The sequence below is a fragment of the Salvelinus alpinus genome, chromosome 38, assembly GCF_045679555.1.
Source record: "Salvelinus alpinus chromosome 38, SLU_Salpinus.1, whole genome shotgun sequence".
Taxonomy (NCBI): domain Eukaryota; kingdom Metazoa; phylum Chordata; class Actinopteri; order Salmoniformes; family Salmonidae; genus Salvelinus; species Salvelinus alpinus.
This window is the reverse complement of record NC_092123.1, coordinates 5,400,681-5,424,576: the sequence shown is the minus strand read 5'-3', so window position 1 is coordinate 5,424,576 and position 23,896 is coordinate 5,400,681. Positions and strand designations below refer to the sequence as shown.

The 23,896-nt window shown below is 41.5% G+C and overlaps 1 protein-coding gene across 3 annotated transcripts in view; it reads left to right on the top strand.

Annotated features, from left to right (window-relative positions):
* The first annotated feature begins 785 nt into the window (after positions 1 to 785).
* Positions 786 to 23,896, top strand: part of LOC139566447 (inactive dipeptidyl peptidase 10-like) — a 63,000-nt gene continuing 39,889 nt past the window's right edge. Inside the window, exon 1 of one of the 3 annotated variants that reach the window (XM_071387621.1) lies at positions 786 to 1,056. In XM_071387621.1, coding sequence (XP_071243722.1) covers positions 1,000 to 1,056 — 57 coding nt within the window. In that variant the 5' untranslated portion in view covers positions 786 to 999. Of the gene's footprint in view, positions 1,057 to 10,202; positions 10,349 to 18,951; positions 19,353 to 23,896 lie in introns of those variants that run through there. The other 2 variants (XM_071387623.1, XM_071387622.1) reach the window with 2 other exon arrangements.

The following is a 23,896-nucleotide window of genomic DNA, read 5'->3' as shown; positions in this document are numbered from 1 at the left end:
CATGACGATATGCATAACAGCTCATTGATAAAGCAGCAGTATTGTTAGTTACGTAAGAATGTGAAGAGGCTGGCAATGATTCATTTCCCACTCTGCAAAAACTGGTTGAATCAACATTGTTTCCACGTCATTTCAACAATAAACACGTTGGAATCAACGTGGAAAACTGATAGGATTTGCAAAAAGCCACCAACATCAGGGAATTTCTTACCCAACTCTAACGAAATGTTGAATTCACGTTGAATTCACATTAGTTGACAACTCAACCAAATGTAAATCAAAACTAGACATTTAACTGATAACCCTGATGCCCTTTAACTGATAGCTCCCCGTGTACATATTCAGGCAGTGTGTAGGCATGCCAGAAATCCTTCAGTCTACATGTTTTACAATCAAGGTCTTATTTTCTCCAATGGGACTTCATCTAAGGGTAGCTCTTCAAGGAATGTGAGTGAAACGTTGTGAGAAATGTATTAGGCTACTGCAATGTTCAGATTGTGGTCCTCGAAGCAGATCAGTGAAGGCAACAGAACAATATGTCAGAGGTGCATAACAGTATTTTAATCTCAACCATGAAATACTTAATACCAAAACCTTTGATTTCAGTCTTACTTCTGAAATTCAGAGGAACCAAAAACAACAAACACTTGACGACACGACTGAATAACCTTAATATTTAAAAGAAAATCAGCTGTAGCTCTTTATTTTTTTACTATCCCTTCTCTACATGAACCAACCCCAGTAAAACCAGTAACATATTCAGAGTCTGCTTTGGAGGAGGTGTGTCAGATATATTTTTCACAGAGGGAGAGAGAGGAGCAGCGACTGAAAAACTCATCACCAGGAGGCAACAAAGATCGAATGCAGTAACTGCAAAGTATTCTAGACACCGAACACATTTGATAGCAACATGCACCCTGAGCTTGGAAAACTCTAGACCACATTTTATTTGTCTTTATCAATTTGTCTTTATCTCCGTCAAAGAAAACTGTGTCCAAGATGAATCACACAGCCTGTGTCTCTCATCAAATACCATGCCAGTCATCCAAAGATATGGTAAGTGTGTTTATTTTATAGTGCATGAGGTCCACAACCTACTTATAAATTCAGATATATGTCATATTTTTTCCTATGTCAAGAGTCTACAGTAGCCTAATCCCCACCTGTAGCTTACAATGTTGCCTGTATGACAATGGGATTGTGATCAATGGTTTGAACAGGTGTGTGCAAACAATCGTATTCAGAGCTCCATTTTTCCATCACTGTCAATCACAATGGTGGGTTGCTCAGGCTAAAAGTTGTCTCTTCTGGACTTGAAAGATGAATGAGTATCTGCACAGCTTCTGCCTTTTATAGAAAATAGTTATTCAAACAATCTAAGCACCCAGAACCCAATCTTATGTGTGTAATTTATAAATCTGTCACGAGACACCACGCAAACAATTAAACCCTGTCATATGAAATTATTATAGTGGCTGCATATTAAAGGGATATTATCTTTATCAACATCCGAAATACCAAAAATAAAGTGACTACAACTGGTCTCTTAGCAACAACGGTGATTGCATGGTCTGAAAACATAGACATACAATCCAATGGATTCAGTGGCAGTCGGTGCTGTTTAAGATCAGGGAGGACAATTATTTTTTGGAGCATGGCCTTTTTTCTATTACAGCATATTGGATGACTGTCATTCATACTCCATTCACCCAGCTCAATGTAACATACGTGATAATCCAATTTTCCCTATACCCATCATGAGGTTGCTACAATCTAGCCTGTGAAGGAAAGTTTACAATGTAGGTGCACAGGTCGAGAGAAATTTGAGTAATCAAGATGACAGACATTGACACATTCAATATATCGCCTGCATCTTGCCTGCATCTAGCTGATCTAGGTTGTAATCATAGAGTACCACAGTCATAATACCCATAAAACCTAGTGGTTAAACAGGGAAATGGTTCCAATCATTTTTCCACCATTCATTTCTCCCATAGGAGATTTTAGAAACACTTAAAATAAGGGCTGTGTTTTGTGTAGGCTCACCTTGGCATGATGTTTTGATAACTGTGTAAATCTCTCTAGGACAAGGTGACTTTTATCAATATATTTGCCTGTATTTACCCCCCAAAAATGAAATACTAATTAGCTGCAAATGTGGCGATTATAAAGAACTACAAATCATGATCTAGACAAGACTGACAAATCAAGGTAAAGGTAAGAATGAACTATCAAATGTTAGCTAAATGTAGTAATGAATAAATTGGCAAAATTACTTTAAATAGACAATTCTATGAACTGTCTTGTGCAAGTTTTAAATTGACACAATACCTCTTGGTAAAGATGTCAGTTAGAGATGACGTGCAGGAGCTTGCAGGGATTTGTAGTCTTACATGATGTCTACTGATGCTAATTAACATTTTTGAATCTGAGATTAAATAGAGGTGAATATATTGATAAAAGTCACCTATTAATCCAACGGTTGCAAACGAGAATTTCTATTAGACAACTACACGTATGTTTATCTCAGTTTCGTTATGTTTGCTTCCATTTAAGAAATAATCGGCGGAATGAATACACCACTGATCACACGCAAACACAGTTCACTTTCATAGCAGCGACATACAAACAGCATGATACCTTTAATGGTTGCATAATTCCTTCTCGCATCTACGCGCCTTCCCCCTCTCACCTTTTCCCTTCGCTTGTGGACTTCAGTGCACAACACATCAGCTGTCTGTGACCAGGCGAAAAAAGTCAAACCTTCATATCATAACCGCTAACGGCTACACAAAGCCAACATGGTTGTCACCATATTAGCTAACGTCAAGTCAACATAGATACTTGAAATAACGCGTTAGTAAACCCACTACAATCATGCAGTACAGTGTACAGGTAGCTAGCAGTTTAGCAGTTACACCGGCGGGCCCCGGTGGCAATACATTTATAAAGCCAACAGCTTACCTTGACTTGGAAGAGTTCCAGTGTTGGATAGCCATAGACAGCTAGGTAACTCTCTGTTTGAGCCGGGTGTTTGAGTAAGCTAAACTAGCTATCTTTATTCACTAGCTAAGTGAAAGTGAAAAAAATACTAAATATAGCTCTCTCTCTATCTTTCTCTCTCTCTCTCTCTTGCTTCTCCTTCATTTTTGAAGAAATTAATCTGTTCAAAACTGTTCAACTATTGTCTTTCTCTCTTTTTGAATCAACTACTCCACCCAATGTATGCACTGCAGTGCTAGCTTATGCTTTCAGTACTAGAATAATTATCTGATCCTTTGATTGGGTGGACAATATGTCAGTTCATGCTGCAAGAGCTCTGATAGGTAGGAGGACGTCCTCTGGAAGTTGTCATAATTACTGTTTAAGTTTATGGAAGGGGGTGAGAATCACGAGCCTCCTAGGTTTTGTACTGAAGTCAATGTACTCAGAGGAGGACGGAAACTAGCTGTCCTCCAGCTATACCATGGTGCTACCTTACAGTGCTGTTGAGGCTAATGTAGACCTCCATTGCAAAACAGTGTGTTTTAGTCAATTATTTGGTGATATGAAAATGTTTAGTATAGTTTTATCTGAAAGGGGTAACTTTTTTAATGTTTCACTATTTATATTTTTATGAAATTTACTGAGGAGGATTCTCCTCCCCTTCCTCTGAGGAGGAGCCTCCAATACTAGAGACATAGAAGGCAGCATCATCTATTAAAGGCAACTGTTATGTTTGGGAAAGTAATAACATTTCTTGCCATGAAAATGAAATGCACACATTTCATTGGCTAAACCAAAGATAATATATACAGTTGAAGTCGGAAGTTTACATACACTTAGGTTGGCGTCATTAAAACTTGTTTTTCAACCACTCCACAAGTTTCTGGTTAACAAACTATAGTTTTGGCAAGTCAGTTAGGACATCTGCTTTGTACATGACACAAGTCATTTTTCCAACAATTGTTTACAGACAGATTATTTCACTTATAATTCACTGTATCACAATTCCAGTGGGTCAGAGGTTTACATACACTAAGTTGACTGTGCCTTTAAACAGCTTGGAAAATTCCAGAAAATGATGCCATGGCTTTAGAAGCTTCTGATAGGCTAATTGACATAATTTGAGTCAATTGGAGGTGTACCTGTGGATGTATTTCAAGGCCTACCTTCAAACTCAGTGCCTCTTTGCTTGACATCATGGGAAAATCAAAATAAATCAGCCAAGACCTCAGAAAAGAATTGTAGACCTCCACAAGTCTGGTTCATCCTAGGGAGCAATTTCCAAACGCCTGAAGGTACCACATTAATCTGTACAAACAATAGTATGCAAGTATAAACACCATGGGACCACGCAGCCGTCATACCGCTCAGGAAGGAGACACGTTCTGTCTCCTGGAGATGAATGTACTTTGGTGCGAAAAGTGCAAATCAATCCCAGAACAACAGCAAAGAACCTTGTGAAGATGATGGAGGAAACAGGTACAAAGTATCTATATCCACAGTAAAACGAGTCCTATATCGACATGGTGGGAGGTACCCTAGTGGTTAGAGCGTTTGACTTGTTCTGCCCCTGAACAAGGAAGTTAACCCACTGTTCCTAGGCCATCATTGAAAATAAGAATTTGTACTTAACTGATTTGTCTAGTTAAATAAAGGTAAAATAAATAAAACATAAAAATAAAAAAATTACCTGAAAGGCTGCTCAGCAAGGAAGAAGCCACTGCTCCAAAACCGCCATAAAAAAAGCCAGACTACGGTTTGCATGGGGACAAAGATCGTACTTTTTGGAGAAATGTCCTCTGGTCTGATGAAACAAAAATAGAACAGTTTGGCCATAATGACCATTGTTATGTTTGGAGGAAAAAGGGGAAGGCTTACAAGCCAAAGAACACCATCCCAAACGTGAAGCACGGGGGTGGCAGCATCATGTTGTGGGGGTGCTTTGCTGCAGGAGGGACTGGTGCACTTCACAAAATGAATGACATCATGAGGCAGGAAAATTATGTGTATATATTGAAGCAACATCAGTCAGGAAGTTAAAGCTTGGTTGCAAATGGGTCTTCCAAATGTACAATGACCCCAAGCATACTTACAAAGGTATGGCAACATGGCTTAAGGACAACAAAGTCAAGGTATTGGAGTGACCATCACAAAGCCCTGACCTCAATCCTATAGAAAATGTGTGGGCAGAACTGAAAAAGCGTGTGCGAGCAAGGAGGCCTACGTACCTGACTCAGTTACACCAGCTCTGTCAGGAGGAATGGGCCAAAATTCACGCAACTTATGGTGGGAAGCTGTGGAAGGCTACCCGAAACATTTGACCCAAGTTAAACAATTTAAAGGCAATGCTACCAAATACTAATTGAGTGTATGTAAACTTCTGACCCGCTGGGAATGTGATGAAATAAATAAAAGCTGAAATAAATCATTCTCTCTACTATTATTCTGACATTTCACATTCTTAAAATAAAGTGGTGATCATCACTGACCTAAGACAGGGAATTTTTACAAAGATTAAATTTCAGGAATTGTGAAAAATGTTGTTTAAATGTATTTGGCTAAAGTGTATGTAAACTTCCGACTTCAACTGTATATATATATATATATATTTATATTTTGCTTTGGTTTATCTTCACCTCTGAATTATATAGAACATATTTGGCACTGATATACTGTACATTTACATCTGTGATATTGGAAGGGGTATGGGGACATAAGAGCTTTCTCTCTGAGGCTGACATTTGTCAGGTTTTTAAACAGGTCAATACTCGTAAGGTCGCAGGGCCAGACGACATTCCAGGGCATGTCCTCAGGGCATGTGCAGACCAGCTGGCAGGCGTCTTCACTGACAATTCCAAACTCTCCTTGTCCAAGTCTGTAATCCCCACGTTTCAAGCTGACTACCATCATTCCTGTTCCCCAAAACTTTAAGGCATCCTGCCACAATGACCCTGTAGCACTCACATCTGTAAGTGCTTTGAAAGGCTGATCATTACACATCAACTCTATCATCCCAGACATCCTGGACCCACTCCAATTTGCATACCGCCAGAATTTGCACTCCACTCTGCCCTCTCCCACCTGGAAAAGAGCGATACCTATGTGAAAATTCTGTTCATCGACTACACCATAGTGCCCTTCAAACAACAAATTTAAGAACATTTTGAAGATTGTTCCACAAATAATACATATTTACCTCAATACTCCAGTATCTCTGCACATTGTAAATGTGGTACTGGCACTGACCCCACATATAGCTTCCGCTCTTATTTCTTATTTTTTTGTGTGTTTTCTGTATATATACACATATACACTACCATTCAAAAGTTTGGGGTCACTTAGAAATGTCCTTGTTTTTTTTTAAGAAAAGCTACTTTTTCGTCTAGCATCCCGGAGTCTCCTCTTCACTGTTGATGTTGAGACTGGTGTTTTGCGGGTACTATTAAATGAAGCTGCCAGTTGAGGACTTGTGAGGCGTCTGTTTCTCAAACTAGACACTCTAATGTACTTGTCCTCTTGCTCACTTGTGCACCGGGGCCTCCCACTCCCCTTTCTATTCTGGTTAGAGACAGTTTGCGCTGTTCTTTGAAGGGAGTAGTGCACAGCATTGTACGAGATCTTCCGTTTCGTGGCAATTTCTCGCATGGAATAGCCTTCATTTCTCAGAACAAGAATAGACTGAAGAGTTTCAGAAGAAAGTTCTTTGTTTCTGGCCATTTTGAGCCTGTAATCGAACCCACAAGTAGTGATGCTCCAGATACTCAAATAGCCTAAAGAAGGCCAGTTTTATTGCTTCTTTAAATCAGCACAACAGTTTTCAGCTGTGCAAACATAATTGCAAAAGGGTTTTCTGATGATCAATTAGCCTTTTAAAATGATAAACTTGGATTAGCTAACACAACGTGCCATTGGAACACAGGAGTGATGGTTGCTGATAATGGGCCTCTGTACGCCTATGTAGATATCCCATTAAAAATCAGCCGTTTCCAGCTACAAAATTAATTTACAACATTAACAATGTCTACACTGTATTTCTGATCAATTTGATGTTATTTTAATGGACCAAAAAATTGACATTTCTAAGTGACCACAAACTTTTGAACGGTAGTGTGTGTGTGTGTGTGTATGTATATATGTATATATATTTGTTATAATGAATACTGTACTGTGTGGTAGAGCTTACAAGTTAAGCATTTCACTGTGCTTGTGCATGTGACAAATAAAACTAGAAGGAAAACTATGATCTGTGGAGCTGTGGTATTAGCATTTTCCCAAGGAAGTGTTTAACTCTATGCAGTGAAGCTGTCTCTGAGGGTGACAGGCAAGTTTTAATCCCCTCATTTAAATGCATGATTTATGGTGTGAATTCTTGTTAACAATTCTGCTCTAGAAATGCTCATGTGGACTACAGCAGGTTTTGGAGGGTAAGATGTGACCAAATAATTGTATTATTTGGGCTTGATTTACTGCAAGATTGGCAGCAACTAATTTGTGTTTGTTTGAGTTTTGACACTTCGGTAACAAAGACATTTCTCAAAATGAGAAATTATGTCATTCGGATATTACTTGTAACGTGATTTCAAGTTCACAGATTAACACCCTGCTCACAAGTTTGTTTCATCTACTCAGTATGTACACTGAGTGTACAAAACATTACGGACATTGAGATGCACCCCCTTTAGCCCTCAGAACAGCCTAAATTCATTGGGCATGGACTCTACATGGTATCAAAGGTGTTCCACAGGGATGCTGGCCTGTGTTGACTCCAATACTTCTCACAGTTGTGTCAAGTTGGCTGGACGTCCTTTGGGTGGTGGACCATTCTTGATACACACAGGAAACTGTTGAGAGTGAAAAACAGAGCAGCGTTGCAGTTCTTGACACACTCAAACCAGTGCGTGCGCCTGACAGCTACTACAATACCCCGTTCCAAGGCACTTAAGTCTTTTGTCTTGCCCAGTCACCCTCTGAATGGCACACATACACAATCCATGTCTCAATTACCTCAAGGTTTAAAGAACATTCTTTAACCTGTTTCCTCCCCTTCGCTACACTGATTGAAGTGGAATTAACAGGTGACATCAATATATATATTTTTTAACTAGGCAAGTTAGTTAAGATCAAATCCTTATTTTTATTTACAATGACAGCCTACCCCAGTGACACTGGGCTAATTACACACCACCCCATGGAACTCCCAAGCACAGCCAGATGTGATACTGCCTGTAATTGAACCAGGGATTGTAGTGACACCTTTTACACTGAGATGCAGTGCCTTAGACCGCTGCGCCACTCAGGAGCCCATTAAAAAGCTGTGTATCATAGTGTGCTTCACACCTCAACAGTTGACACACTGTACAGAACCACAGACCATGTCACTTCGATCAGATAGAGTGAAAACGTCGAGAGAAAGAGAACTAAGGTAGATAATACTGTCGCTTAGTGGTAATGCATTATATTGAAATCATCCTTGCTGTATGAATGTCGTACATATGCACATCTCATGCTTGACCACTAGGGGGTAATGCTATCTTATTTATACTGCCATCAAAGTGAACTTCATCTTTATGGCTGAAGTAAATTAATCTAAACCAACATTGAGGAGGATAATTATGTAATTTCACAGTGTACAGGCCAGGGATAGGGGACTGATGGGATACAAGGTTAATAGTACCCTTTAGGGTAAACAAAAATTTGAACTGTCCTGTGGCTACCCAACATCCCTGCTCATGAAATCATTGTGGAGAACATCAAAGGCTGAAGTAACCCAAGTTCTCTTTCTAGACAGTCCAACAAGACATGGACAATTTCACAGCAATCTGTGAGAAAATGTAAAGCCCTCAGCTAGGTGCTCTTGTTGAATTAATGGACATCTTTGTGAGTTGTTATGCAGTTATTCCACTGAGTTATGACAGTAGGCTGTATCCATCAGTTCTTAAAGATGTTCTGGAACAGGATGGAATGCTCTGTGGTTAGTGTGCGGATAGACTGGAGTACCAGACTGTTATATCAACAGTAAACTTCATATACAATACCAGTTTTCTGGCTGCAATACACCTAGAACTCTGTGTAAACATTGGCTGTAATAGACTATGTGAAGGAATATGTAAATGTTCACCTTAGATTGACCTGTACTTCCTGTTTGTTTGCGTTATTGTCATTGTCCGTAGATTTGGGCTGACTCAGAATGTGCCTCATAACATCTATTAAAATCCAACTGGATTTAATTCATGTACAAGGTTACCTACTGTAAGTTTCACAAAGGGTTTTGGGTGTTCAGGATGTCTCTGTTCCAAGAGAGAAATTCAAGGGAGTTGAGAAACTGTGACTCCTTGAATTGTAAACTGAGTAAATCTTGAAATCGATTGGTTGGTGTTTGTTGGTGTTATGTCAATTAATCAATAATCCGTATTTTGTTCCATCCATAACATTGTAGTTTACATTATAGGAATACGTGTTATGTGAATATTGGGGACATTATATGTTTAGGAGTTGCCCATAGCTTCCCCACTCGGTTCCCCCATTCTGTCAGGTCAATATAAACAGGGCCAGGTGTAAACCCAACTGGTGCAACCAGCCCCAGAGCATCACTACAGGACATACAATGTTGCCTGGCAGCCTTTGCTGTGTATTCCTCATTAGTAAAGCTTTGCCCAAACAAGTAGAGCCTTCCATGATCTGTGATGTCACTCCAGACAGAGAAGGGGGGCTATTTTTGGAGCTTGAACAAGGGAGGCGTCAGTGGGGGCAAAGACCTTCCCCATCAGCCTCATCTGTTGAGATGCTGCTATTAGCCATTCTGGTTCCTGTTCGTTTCACTGTGAAAGGGAAGTTAGGGCTGGAGAGGAGGATCAGTGTCCAGACCAGGACATTCTGATATGGACAATTTCAATAATTTGATGTGGAAGAACACAATGGAATTATAATCAATCTTACTTGTACTGTATGTCTGTAAACAGAATAGAAGGGAGATTTGATGGTTGGTTGTCTTATCATAATGTATATTGAGGTACTGGATTCTTTCTGTGTATGTAAATAAAAATCAAGAGGCCAAGCCAGGGCTCCTCCCTGAAACACGTGCAGGCTAGATTAGTGGCGCTGATGCAATGTTTGGAATCGCACTGAAACAAATTGCACTGCATTACTGGCTGTGTTATCCTCTGGACAAATGACTCAACCGTGAAGGCGAAACAGCTCAGTGCTAGAAGTAAATCCACACCGGACAGGGGAGAGGAAATCAGCATATATCTTGTCCTGTCCTGAGTCACGGCACCTAAGAAAAAAAACGCCCTGATAGGATGATTTGAATGGGGGAAATATTTCGACAACGCGTCCAAAGATGACTGAGGACGACATTACAGAGGTGAAGTGTGTATGATGGATCTCAACACCCCACTTACTCCCTCTCCCATCCCCTCTTCCCCCGTATGTCAGAAGGGGTTTAGAGAGTGGTTGCTTGTGAGAAAACAGTCTTTCTACCATACAGGCTGAAGTCCCTGGAGGGGTGCTGGATTAAGAGCAGGACAGAGGAGGACAGGGGGAGGGGATGTGAAGAGTAAGACTCCAGTGCCTGGCTGGTATGGATCCCTGGAAAAGAGAGGGCCATGAGGAACATAGAGGCCCTGTGGCTGGCATGGATCCCTGTGAGAGAGAGGTCCATAATAAATATAGACCGCCCCTGTGGCTGGGATGGATCCCTGGGAGAGAGAGGGCCATGAAAAATATAGACACAGACCCTGTGGCTGTAATGGATCCCCAGGAGAAAGAGAGGTCCATGAGAAATATAGACACAGACCCTGTGTCTGTTATGTATCCCTGGGAGAGACAGGCCATATGAAATATAGACACAGACCCTGTGGCTGGTATGTATCCCTGGGAGAGACAGGCCATATGAAATATAGACACAGACCCTGTGGCTGGTATGTATCCCTGGGAGAGACAGGCCATATGAAATATAGACACAGACCCTGAGGGATCTGAAGTGTGTCAGTGCTGTACTTGTTCTATCCCAGAGATAATTGTCTCCCTGCACTGACATACATAGACAGCTGTTGAACACCAATATGCCTTTATATTCTATGTAGACGTCAATGTCCAATGGGGGACCAGTATGGAAAAAAAAGATGAAAATGTATGCACTCAACGGAGAAGAGCATCTGCTAAATGACTGCAATGTAAATGAAGGAATTTGAAGGAATTATCACTATGCTGTTGATGCACCTTTGCCAGTTGTGTACTCCAGCTACTTTGGCCATTAAGTTTGATGTTGGTTAGCCTTAATTCAGTTGCCTGTTATAATGCATCATTATGTCAACTGGCTCTGGGCGAAGATTAATCATAGTGGCATGTTTATCTTCTTCCATTTTTCTCATTTGTTTCATTAGATTTCTTTAATCACCGCAGATCATCACCACATAATAGTTAACCTTTGAAATGGTCTGTATACTGATTCAAATGTTCGCTGTGCTTCAGTCGTGTTTGGTGGAGGTGGGCTATTTGTTCAAATGGTCAGGGCAACCTGGGTCAAAAAACAATTGACCCGTGCATTTATTAGTGCCAGCAGGAGTGGGTAGAGAATAGTTGAAACTTCCTTATATTTCTATCTGTCCGTCTCTGATTTTGAGTGTAATCATCTGTATACCACTACACCTTATCATTAACCGCACACAGTAGATATGGTCAGGGATATAGTCGGTGTAGCTGGCGCTCCGACAATCTCCTTCTGAGTTGGTTCACTGACTATAGTGCTTATGTGAGGAAATGGGGCTATGTCCCAATTATTTCTCCTCCTTCCCGAAGTGTGCACTTCACTTCCCTTCACTGATTTGAAAGGGAAATGGCCAATACAAGAAATATGGTGGAAGCTCCCACTAGCCCGTGCCTCCACCTCATACAAGGGTTTTCGGTTTTTGGAAAGTAGTGAATGAGTGCACACTTCAGGAGAAAACAGATATTATTGGGACGCACCCAGGGTAACTGTAGCACTGTGTGTTCAGTTTGTTGTCGAGCGCCGACTCTCTACACTGGTGTATTTGGGGTTGGTTTTCAAAGGCCTAGGCTAGCCTGTGTGCAGCACATCCCGACTCAACCATGCTCATTGTCTTCCAGTACATGTCGACTGCCTGTTTAAGTATTCAGAGGAAATGCTCGTTGGCTAGGTCAGTCTATTGCCATAATAACAGACGACTTCACGAGGACTCTTGTCTTGTTCCTCCTCTCTAGTGTCTACCTCTGGATAGGAGGCAACGTAACCTGTTTCAGAGGTCATGTTGCTCTGCAGTCCAGGTGTCTGCATGCGTTGCTGTTTCCATCCATACTGTAGGCGTCTGTTTAATAAGTAAATGTAGTTGATGCACTCTGACACCGTGCCTCAGAGTGGAGAAGTAGGCCCATGTGTAGGGCCTAGTCTGGTTAATGCAGGATTGAGTTATGAGACGATAATCTGCAGCCGTAATTGAGATTGAGAGATCGACAGCCTCCGGCAAGATAATATTGTCTGTGCATTGTCTTCCGGAACACAGTCTTACAGGCTCTCATTTGGGACCTGGCGGTTAGGAACTTCTGGACTGCTTCCCAAATGGCATTCCTTATATAGTGCACTACTTTTGACCAGAACCCTATGCAGCCCTAGTCAAAAGTAGCACACTAAATAGGGAATAGGGTGTTATTTGGAACACGTCCCTGGAGGTCGGCCAGTTGAGAGTATTTCAGATGAGAATATTTGATTACTGACATCAGCGGAGCTCTGGGCCGTGAGTACCACATTGAGCATGTGTCTTCTCCTTCTACAAGAGAGGAAGGAAAATGAAGATTATAGGGTGTTTGTCTCTCCTCAATGATAATATGCCTTTGAAATTGCCCAACCAAAGATCAGTGTGAAGATTCTTGGCCCCAAAAAATAAGTAGAGACTAAGTGACGACAGCCCTTAGGAAATAGAGTTGGATCTTGCAAGCTCTCGTTTGAGTCGTTTCCAATGACCTACAATCCTAATAGACAGAGGAGACTCCTGCCCTACCCCAGCCTCTCCCCCCACTTGGAGAGCACACCAGGCTAAAAATACCAGGATATCACACTTAGAAAACCACCTGGAGCTATAGACGAAATCTACTCATCAACTATCTATAAATGGTGTAGCCTACACATCAAGTTCAATTCAAATTGAGCTACCATGATTACGGTGTTTCAAATTGCCACAGCAAGATATTCATACGTGATTGTTTTGCATTGTATTCTTCGGACGTTCGTCATGTAAATTGCCTCAATTAGTCAGGGCATGAGTAAAAAGAGAAGGGAGGAAGGCTCCCTATACATGTTCATTTGGAATAGAACGACACAAGGTGGACTCTGTCCAGTCTAGAGGATATGACTGAACTTCAACACTCTAGGGGGGGGTAACAACTCTCCTTGAGTCAGAGCGAAGACCATATAAACACGCACGCATGCACACACACGAATGCACACACTCTCACACACAGTCTCTGATTTCACTGTTTAAATATTTAATGGGAGAGTGGTTTTGATTTCTCTCTAAACTTACGTTGTTTTCTAATTCTCATAGAAATATTTCAGATAATTTACACATTCATGCATTGGATGGTTCTCTCATTCCCGCCTATAAATAACTGGGCTTTTAGATTGACCAAAAAATTGGACATTTAAAAAACACACAGATGAACTAATTAAGAAGCTGAAGCTAAAGTAGGGTTCTTTTATAGAAATAGATCATGCCTCTCCCTAAACAGCAGGAAGCAGATTATACAGGAAACCTTCCTGCCAGCTCTTGATTATGGTGACACCATTTATCAGAATGCAGCAGCCACTACTCTAAAACCCTTGGATACTGTGTACTACAGCGTGCTTCGCTTTATCACAGGCGACAGGTTTAATACTCATCACTGCATCCTTTATCAGAAAGTCGCCTGGACCTCTATAAATTCCCGTAGATCATTTTATTTCTCCCTTTTTGTTTACAAAGCTCTGCTGCACAAGCGTCCAACATATCTCACTACTCTGTTAAAGTATACAAATAGAAGGCACCAAATCCACTCACAGGGTTGGTTAACTCTCGAGGTCCCTGGTGTCTCTACCAACCTAGGAGAATCAGCCTTTAGCTTTAATGCATCCCTTGTTTGGAAGAATTCGTTACAAACCTCGTTACATCTTGAATCCCTGGTGCCAACAGGGCAGTTTAGAATGCTGAATGCTGAAGAGGAATGGGTTCACTGAGGTCTTCGAGTGTTTTGGTTGATTGTAATAATGTATTTGTGTTGTTGAAACGTAGTGTATCTGTAACTGCTGTATGTTGTAGTTTCTTTTTTGATGCTTTATTGAATTATCCTGTTGATTTGGGAATAAATAAAAGTTAAATAATTAAACAAAAATGTCACTTATACAGTATCTCCCAACTCCAAAAAAGCCATTTAAAGAAAAATATCCCCGGGCTGTTGATTACATTTCCTCTCTCCTTTTATTTTTTAGAGAGGAGCTAAAATCTAAAGGTCAATCTCAGTCACACCCATCGGCTGCTGTTCTATCACTGATGTAACATGGCTGTTATTATTAGATTTTGATTGGTTGTATTTGTAAGTTAGAGGACTTTAACACGGATTTGGTGGGTTATATCACTTTCCTTATAGTGGGGTCTTGAGATGTCTTCACATAGTAGTCCTGTCTGTCTGTCTGTCTGTCTGTCTGTCTGTCTGTCTGTCTGTCTGTCTGTCTGTCTGTCTGTCTGTCTGTCTGTCTGTCTGTCTGTCTGTCTGTCTGTCTGTCTGTCTGTCTGTCTGTCTGTCTGTCCGTCCGTCTCTCTCTCTCTCTCAATATTTTCTATTTCTCTCTATTTCTCTCTCAATCTCTTCTACAGTGCCTTCGAGAAGTATTCAGACCCCTTTACTTTTTCCACATTTTGTTACGCTACAGCCGTATTCTAAAATTGATTAAAACGTTTTTCCCCCCTCATCATTCTACACACAATACCCCATAATGACAAAGCAAAAACTGGTTTTTAGAATGATTTGCTAAATATCAAATTTTCATAAGTATTCAGACCCTTTACTCAGTACTTTGTTGATGCACCCTTGGCAGCGACTACAGCCTCAAGTCTTCTTGGGTATGATGCTACAAGCTTGGCACACCTGTATTTGGGGAGTTTCTCCCATTCTTCTCTGCAGATCCTCTCAAGCTCTGTCAGGTTGGATGGGGAGCGTTGCTGTATGGCCTTTTTCAGGTCTCTCCAGAGATGTTCAATCGGGTTCAGGTCCAGGCTCTGGCTGGGCCACTCAAGGACATTCAGGGACTTGTCCCGAAGCCACTCCTGCATTGTCTTGGCTGTGTGCTTAGGGTCGTTGTCCTGTTGGAAGGTAAACCTTTGCCCCAGTCTGAGGTCTTGAGCAGGTTTTCATCAAGGATCTCTCTGTACTTTGCTACGTTCATCTTTGCCTCGATCCTGACTAGTCTCCCAGTCCCTGCCGCTGAAAAACATCCCCACAGCATGATGCTGCCACCACCATGCTTCACCGTAGGGATGGTGCCAGGTTTCCTCCAGACATGATGCTTGGCATTCAGGCCAAATAGTTATTTATTGGTCTCATCAGACTAAAGAATCTTGTTTCTCATGGTCTAAGAGTCTTTATGCACCTTTTTGCAAACTCCAAGTGGGCTGTCATGTGCCTTTTACTGAGGAGTGACTTCCATCTGGCCCCTCTACCATAAAGGCCTTATTGGTGGAGTGCTGCAGAGATGGTTGTCCTTCTGGAAGGTTCTCCCATCTCCACAGAGGAACTATAGAGCTCTGTTAGAGTGACCATCGGGTTCTTGAACACCTCCCTGACCAAGGCCCTTCTCCCCAGATCTGTGCCTCGACACAATCCTGTCTCGGAGCTCTACGGACAATTTCTTTGACCTCATGGCTTGGTTTTTGCTCTGACATGCACTGTCAACTGTAGGACCTTATATAGATAGTTTCGTGCCTTTCAAAACAGGTTGCTAAATTGCTAAAAAACGGTTTTCGCGTTATCATTATGGGGAATTGTGTGTAGATTGCTGAGGGCATATTTATTTATTTATTATTATTATTTTATTTAATCCATTTTAGAATAAGGCTGTAACGTAACAAAATGTGGAAAAACTTAAGGGGTCTGAATACTTTCCAAAGGTACTGTATTTCTCTCACTCAGCTCTCTCTCTCTCTCTCTCTCTCTTCTATTTCTCTCTCTCTCTCTCTCTCTCTCTTTCTCTCTCTGGTACACACCCACACCATACCAAAAACACACCCCACACACACCTTCAACACTAACTCAATGACAACTCAGCCCTGTGTTTGTGAGCAGCAGGGAATTTGTACCAATTTGTAAATCACAATTATAATCTTGCAGGACAAGGCACTCATTTGGAAGAGTAATGATGTTGTGAAGAATATGCAGGCCCGCGTATGACTCACAGAGTCTTTGAACAGGACTGGGGATGGATGGCTATTCTGAGAGCCGCTATGTGGACCATGATTGCTTGGCAGTGCAGCAGATAAAGGAACGCTGCAATCTGCATCATTAACTCAGGCTGGATATTTTTCAAACACCTGAAACAGCATCTTCCTGTAATCTAGAGCCATACTCATCATGCTTAATTCTATGTCCAAAATATAATATCTGGGTAAAAGATTAACAGGAATGTGAGTCTTATTCAGTACATTTAGTAATTGACTTGCTTATCTAAAGTCTACCAACCTTGCCAACAGGATAGTTAGACAAGCTAGCTACTCTAACTTGATTGATGCCTGAAATGGCTTCTTGGTACCTAGTTATGAGGTTGGGAGATTGGGAGCCTATCTGAGCTAGCTACAGTGCCTTGCAAAGTATTCATCCCCTTTGGCGTTTTTACAATTTTGTTGCATAACAACCTGTAATTTAAATAGATTTTATTTGAATTTCATGTAATGGACATACACAAAATAGTCCAATTTGGTGAAGTGAAATTTAAATAATATATATATTACATAAAATAAAATAAAAATAAATGACAGTAAAGTCGTGCGTGCATAGGTATTCACCCCCTTTGCTATGAAGCCCCTACATAAGATCTGGTGCAACCAATTACCTTCATAAATCACATAATTAATTAAATAAAGTCCACCTGTGTGCAATCTAAGTGTCCATGATCTCAGTATATATACACCTGTTCTGAAAGGCCCCAGAGTCTGCAACACAACTAAGCAAGTGGCACCACCAAGCAAGAGGCACCATGAAGACCAAAGAGCTCTCCAAACAGGTCAGGGACAAAGTTGTGGAGAAGTACAGATCAGGGTTGGGTTATAAAAAAATATCTGAAACTTTGAACATCCCACGGAGCACCATTAAATCGATTATTAAAAAATTGAAAGAATATGGCACCACAACAAACCTACCAAATCTCACAGACCAGGCAAGGAGGGCATTAATCAGAGAGGCAATAAAGTGACCAAAGATAACCCTAAAGGAGCTGCGAAGCTCCACAGCGGAGATTGGAGTATCTCTCCATAGGATGACTTTAAGCTGGACACTCCACAAAGCTGGGCTTTACGGAAGAGTGACCAGAAACAGTCAGACACACTTAGTGTTCGCCAAAAGGCCAAACATATGGAAGAAGGTAATCTGGTCAGATGAGACTAAAATGTAGCTTTTTGGCCATCAAGGAAAATGCTATGTCTGGTGCAAACCCAACACCTCTAATCACCCCGAGAACACCCTCCCCAAGCATGGTGGTGACAACATCATGCTGTGGGGATGTTTTTCATCGGCAGGGACTGGGAAACTGCTCAGAATTGAAGGAATGATGGATGGCGCTAAATACAGGTAAATTCTTGAGGGAAACCTGTTTCAGTCATCCAGAGATTTGAGACTGGGACTGTTCACCTTCCAGCAGGACAGTGACCCTAAGCATACTGCTAAAGCAACACTTGAGTGGTTTAAGGGGAAACATTTAAATGTCTTGGAATGGCCTAGTCAAAGCCCAGACCTCAATCCAATTGAGAATCTGTGGTATAACTTAAAGATTGCTGTACATCAGCAGAACCCATCCAACTTGAAGGAACTGGAGCAGTTTTGTCTTGAAGAATGGGAAAACATCCCAGTGGCTAGATGTGCCAAGCTTATAGAGACATACCCCAAGAAACTTGCAGCTGTAATTGATGGCTTTACAAAGTAAAAGATGGCTCTACAAAGTATTGACTTTGGGGGGGGTGAATAGTTTTGTTATTTTTGTCTTATTTCTTGTTTGTTTCACAATAAAAAATAGTTTGCATCTTCAAAGTGGTAGGCATGTTGTGTAAATCAAATGATACAAACCCCCCAAAAATCCATATTTAATTCCAAGTTGTAAGGCATCAAAATAGGAAAAATGCCAAGGGGGGTGAATACTTTCGCAAGCCACTGTAAAGCCAACTTCATAAAATTGGTAGGAGCTATTAGTACTACAGAGAAACAACAACAATTTATTTTAAATAAAAGATAGAATATTTTTCTATAATATATATATATTTTTTACAGAAATAATCTGATGGGCAGGAGGCCTCTGCATGAAAGGCACTGTAGGCCGCTGGTTTAAAACTGGCAAGATTATTTGCTCAAAGTCCATGTAGGTGATATCTAATTTTCCTTGTAATATTTCTGGTTTGTTAGATTTGTTTGCTTCAGTGAACGGAACGACTGACTGTCCATTCTCTCAAAGCACAATGCCGTAGTGTAGTTTGGAACTTCAGCACCATGGACAGCTCACATTGAGCGCTGTATCCTTCAAAGTGCGAGACGAATTTATTCAAACTCACGCTCACACTACACTGTATTATGATACAAAGAAAAGACACATCACACTAATGATAGAACCCCTTGCCAGTCTAATTGTATCCAGTACTCTGAAAACTCTTGTCGTGAACACGAAGTGTATTATTTCCCGCCCCCTTTGCCGAGTGTTTGTTTCTTTTATTGTCGTGTGAGCGGGGGATATTTCTACTCGTGGTCATGGATGTTTACAGCGTTAGCAACAAACACCTCACATACTTTCTTTCTCGGGATATTGCGTGCTTTCCTCTGCTTGAAAGAGATAGGGGATATTTGATACACTGGGAAGGGGGGGGTTACCTTTTCTTCATATATGCTTCTTTGAAATGCGAGCTCCGGTAGATTTCTTGAAATCGTGATGCCCCCTACTTGACTTGGGTTAACATTTCTGGATTGTGTTGTGTGTCAAGCCCCTCGCCATTCTCTGGGTTGATACGTAGATACATCAGCTACCCCGAAAGGTCTGTGCATACATTGCACACATTATCGAGTCCATCTGACCGAGGAGGTCCGAAAATCAAGATTCCACAATGACAGCTTCAAAGGAAGGAGAGGAGGTAGGATGGTACACGCTAATACTGATTTTGATTGAGGCATTGCATTTGTGTAGAGATGGAGTGCTTATTTTCCAGTTGAGTCTGTGTCAACTGCGTGATGGATGCAACAGATCCGTCATCATGCGAAACAGAACTGATGCCATAATGCAAGCGATTCGTTCTGTTTGAAAAGACGTGAGATGTATTGATCTCTTCGGATAGGCACACTTTGACGACATTTTTATTCAGATTTAGCGTACCATTCATGGTAGTTTTATTAATTGACTCCGAATGATGCATCTTGTATTGACATCTTTCCATCACGACCCTGGCTACTACACCATAAATGCGAAGATGAACTGTTTCATAGGTTTCTGAAGTTGCCTCGTCTTATCACAGCAATAACAATGTCCCGACCATTCGAGTTCAGCACATGCTCAAACCAATATGAACGCTGTTAAGCCAACTCTCAGAGAAGTATAGCATGCATGTATTAGGAGCCACATATACTTAGTCTCATTACAGATGTGTCAACCTCAGTTAAATAAACCCCATATTCAGTTATGTGTAGCTTCAATCGAACACAAGTTTAGTTGATATTCACATCAAATATGTACCTCTCATGGATTCAAGCCAATTCACTTATTTCAAGGTGAGATCTTATTACTTGAAAGTGATTCCTATTAATAACAATAACAATAATAATAATTAGGTGGGTGCTTATATTTGTCCTATTTCACAGATGTACAAGTGTGCATTATACACATGTGTGAATAGAACATGCCTTTTTTTTGCATATCCGCCCTGCCTAACTCCCTCTGAGACACCCTTGGAGAGTGGGGTCACGGCCAGGGTCTGCCATTATCAACGGCGACCCTGGAGCAATTAGGGTTAAGTGCCTTGTTCAAGGGCACATCGGCAGATCTTTCACCTTGTCTGCTTTGGGATTTGAACTAGCGACCTTTTGGTTACTGGCCGAGAGCTGGGATAGAGCTGGGATGATAAACCGAAAATGATCGACACGGACCATACTGATATCATTCATTATGATAAGTAGCCTATACTAGAGAAATATGAGTTTGAAATGAAATGCGTTTGCTAATATGTGTGATGTTAATGGGACAATGAATGGCTACAACCATCAAACCAGTAGTAATACTTTAAAGGATGCTGCATAATGATGTTATAAATGTAACCTATTTATCATTACCACACAAATTAGCAATAATTATGTATTGCAATATGGATTTTTGTCCATATCGCCCAGCTCTAGGCCCAACGCTCTAACCGCTAGGCTAACTGCTGCTCCCTATTATTGTAGTTGTCTGAGTAGGAAGTGCTATTGAGTAGAGGGAGATTTCTTAATATGTGTGTGTGTGTGTGTCCGACCAACCCCGCCATGTGGTATCTCCAGCTCTCTGGGATCCATGAAGATGATCAACTTTAACTACAGGGACAAAGGAAATTATTTAGCTCATTGCACATTTTGGAAATTACTATTGTCAGTTTTGTATACAAATGTAGGCATGCTGTTTAAAATGTTTAGCAGCAAACTGACAAATGCTTTCCTTATGATAACCGAAGCGATACCAAAGACCGCCCAAATGGTCATTCGGTATCAGGGAATCTCTGAGATCTCTTACATAACTGACAATCAAGGTATGTTTGTTGTACAAATCCTTTCATTAGCCGAACACATTGCGACGAGTAGAGTTCCTCAGCCAACTCTTGCTGTTTAATCTAGATTTTTTTAAATGTTATGTAAAACCACTGGACTGCAGTTCTTACCGGCATTATTTTCTGGTTTTCATTAATGATTCCAGTTTGCAAACATAGTTTTTGGTGGTTTCAGGAGAGTCTGGCCAGCACCTTGCTTGGGCTTTATCTGTCTTTGATAAGTAGAAGGATAGCTCCGATACGTGTTTAACAAATACTCTGGGACTTTTAAAGCCCAGTGCTGTGCAGTGACTGCTCAGGCAGCTGGTGAGTAGAGCGGAAATCCTATTGACGGACATGTAGTCTCAGTAGGAAAGAACATGATTTATTCTAAATCTTCTCTGGATTAGGAGCAGAAAACAAATCTGTCCCTCTGTGTGTGTGTGTGTGTGACCTCTCTCTCTCTGTGTGTGTGTGTGTGTGTGTGTGTGTGTGTGTGTGTGTGTGTGTGTGTGTGTGTGTGTGTGTGTGTGTGTGTGTGTGTGTGTGTGTGTGTGTGACATGCTCACCCTTTCCCTCACTCTACACCAACCTTGTTTGTGTGAATACTCTTGACATTGATAGGACCGTCCTCGTACGTGTGTGGCCTAGATGCACATTTTAACTGATGCACATGAGAATGCCCCCCATGGGCTGGAGGTCATCCAAAAGGGCAAGTGTGGTAGCCTATTTTCAAATCAAATAAATATTTTATTTGTCACATGCTTCGTAAACAACAGGTGTAGACTAACAGTGAAATGCTTGCTTACGGGTCCTTTTCAACAATGCAGAGTTAAGATAATGATACAAAATGTAATGAAAAAAAGTACATAGTGACACGAGGAATAAATACACAGTGAATAATGAATAACAATAACAGGTACAGGTAACATGGGAGTACCAGTACCGAGTCGATGTGCAGGGTTACAAGGTAATTGAGGTAGCTATTAGGGCTGGGATTTGTCAGGGACCTCACGATACGATATGATCACGATACTTAGGTGCCGATATGATATGTATTGCGATTCTATATATTACAAATCAATATTTTGATTTTATTGCCATTTGATGTTCCAAACGTGTTGCTCACCATATGTCTGCTGCAGAGAGACAAGACAGCCACGAGAAAACAAGTGTTGATCAGTCATGGGAATAAAAGTGCTGAAAACAAATTGGCTCCCAATTTAAAAAGAAGATGGAGAACAAGCTATGAAGGAAAAATACTGTAGTTTTGGTGCTGGTACAGCAAAAACAATACTCAGATTTTGTCAAAACGACACGATATGTTAAAAAAATATATCCTGATATGTAGCTGTATATTTTACCCCCATCACTCGTATCTATGTTCAGTTAGGTAGGAGTAAAGTGACTAGGCAACAGGATCATACAGATAATAGACAGTAGCAGCAGCATATGGTGAGTGTGAATGTGTGTGTGATCGTGGGTGTGTGGTGTCAGTATGCATGTGCGTGTGCGTGTGCTATGTGTGTGCATGTGTGTGTTGGGATGTCAGTGTAAGTATGTGTGAGTGTGTGGGTAGAGTCCAGTGTGTGTGCATAGAGTAAAAAAGGGTCAATGCAGGTAGTCTGGGTAGCCGTTTGTTTTATCAGTCTTTTGGCTTGGGGAGTAGAAGCTGTTCAGGGTCCTGTTGGTTACAGGCTTGCTTCACTGGTACCGCTTGCTATGCTGAGAGAACAGTCTACTGCTTGAGTGGCTGGAGTCTTTTGAAAGGGGTCCTGGATGACAGGGAGCTTGGCCCCAGTGATGTACTGGGCTGTACTCACTACCCTCTTTAGCGCCCTGTGGTCTTGTGCCTTGCATTTGCCGTACCAAGCGGTAATGCAGCCAGTCAAGATGCTCTCAATGGTGAAGCTGTCCAACTTTTTAAAGATCTGAGGGTCGATGGCAAATCTTTTCAGCCTCCTGAGGGGAAAGAGCTGACCTGCCCTCTTCCCAACTGTGTTGGTGGGTGTGGACCATGTTAATTCCTTAGTGATGTGGACACTGAGGAACTTCAAGCTGTCGACCTGCTCCATTACAGCCCTGTCGATGTAAATAGGGGCATGCTCGCCCCTCCGTGTCCTGTAGTTCACGATCAGCTCCTTTGTCTTGCTGACATTGAGAGAGAGAGGTTGTTGTCCTTGCACCACACTGCCAGGTCTCTGACTTCCCTATAGGCTGCCTATTTTGCACTCACATCATGGTCCTCTTTTCAATGGCCTGAATACAATGAACTAGAGGGAGAGAGTGAGACATTACTAGTCTATACCTGTCTACAGCTCCGCTCTGATGTATGGCGAGGCTGGCTCGCTGAATGTACTGCCAACAGATCTCATAATGAAACCACTACAACAGCTCACCTCTAAATAATTCAAAATTCACTGAAAGCTGCCCAGTAGGGAGTTATGGGTATGTACTGTATACGGCCCAGGGGTAACTCCACATGCCTGTTCGATTCAATACATTCATGACAGGTTAGACTGAGTTAAGGCTGAGTAGGGGGCCTTGGGAGATCAAACCCATCTATTTACTTGGCACGTATCTATAAATATTATATTCATATTAGCTCTGGTCCTGGGTGTGAGTGTGTTTTCCTTCACAGGCTCAGCATTAGCAAGCCCCACTAACATCCTGGACCAGAGCTTTACATGAATATCTGTTAGGAATTGGGACTCATAAAAGGGGTCATTAGGGGCCAGACAGTGACAGGTGGCCCTGTGGTCACAAACAAGAAGAGTCTGACAGCAGATTGGAGGGCGAGGGTGATGTGTTCTGTAAGGACTTGGCAGGGCCTCACTCTCCCTAATTGCACTTGTTTGTAGTGGCTGGCACATAGTCAGGAAGTTAATGAGACTCAGTGACTGCAGGGA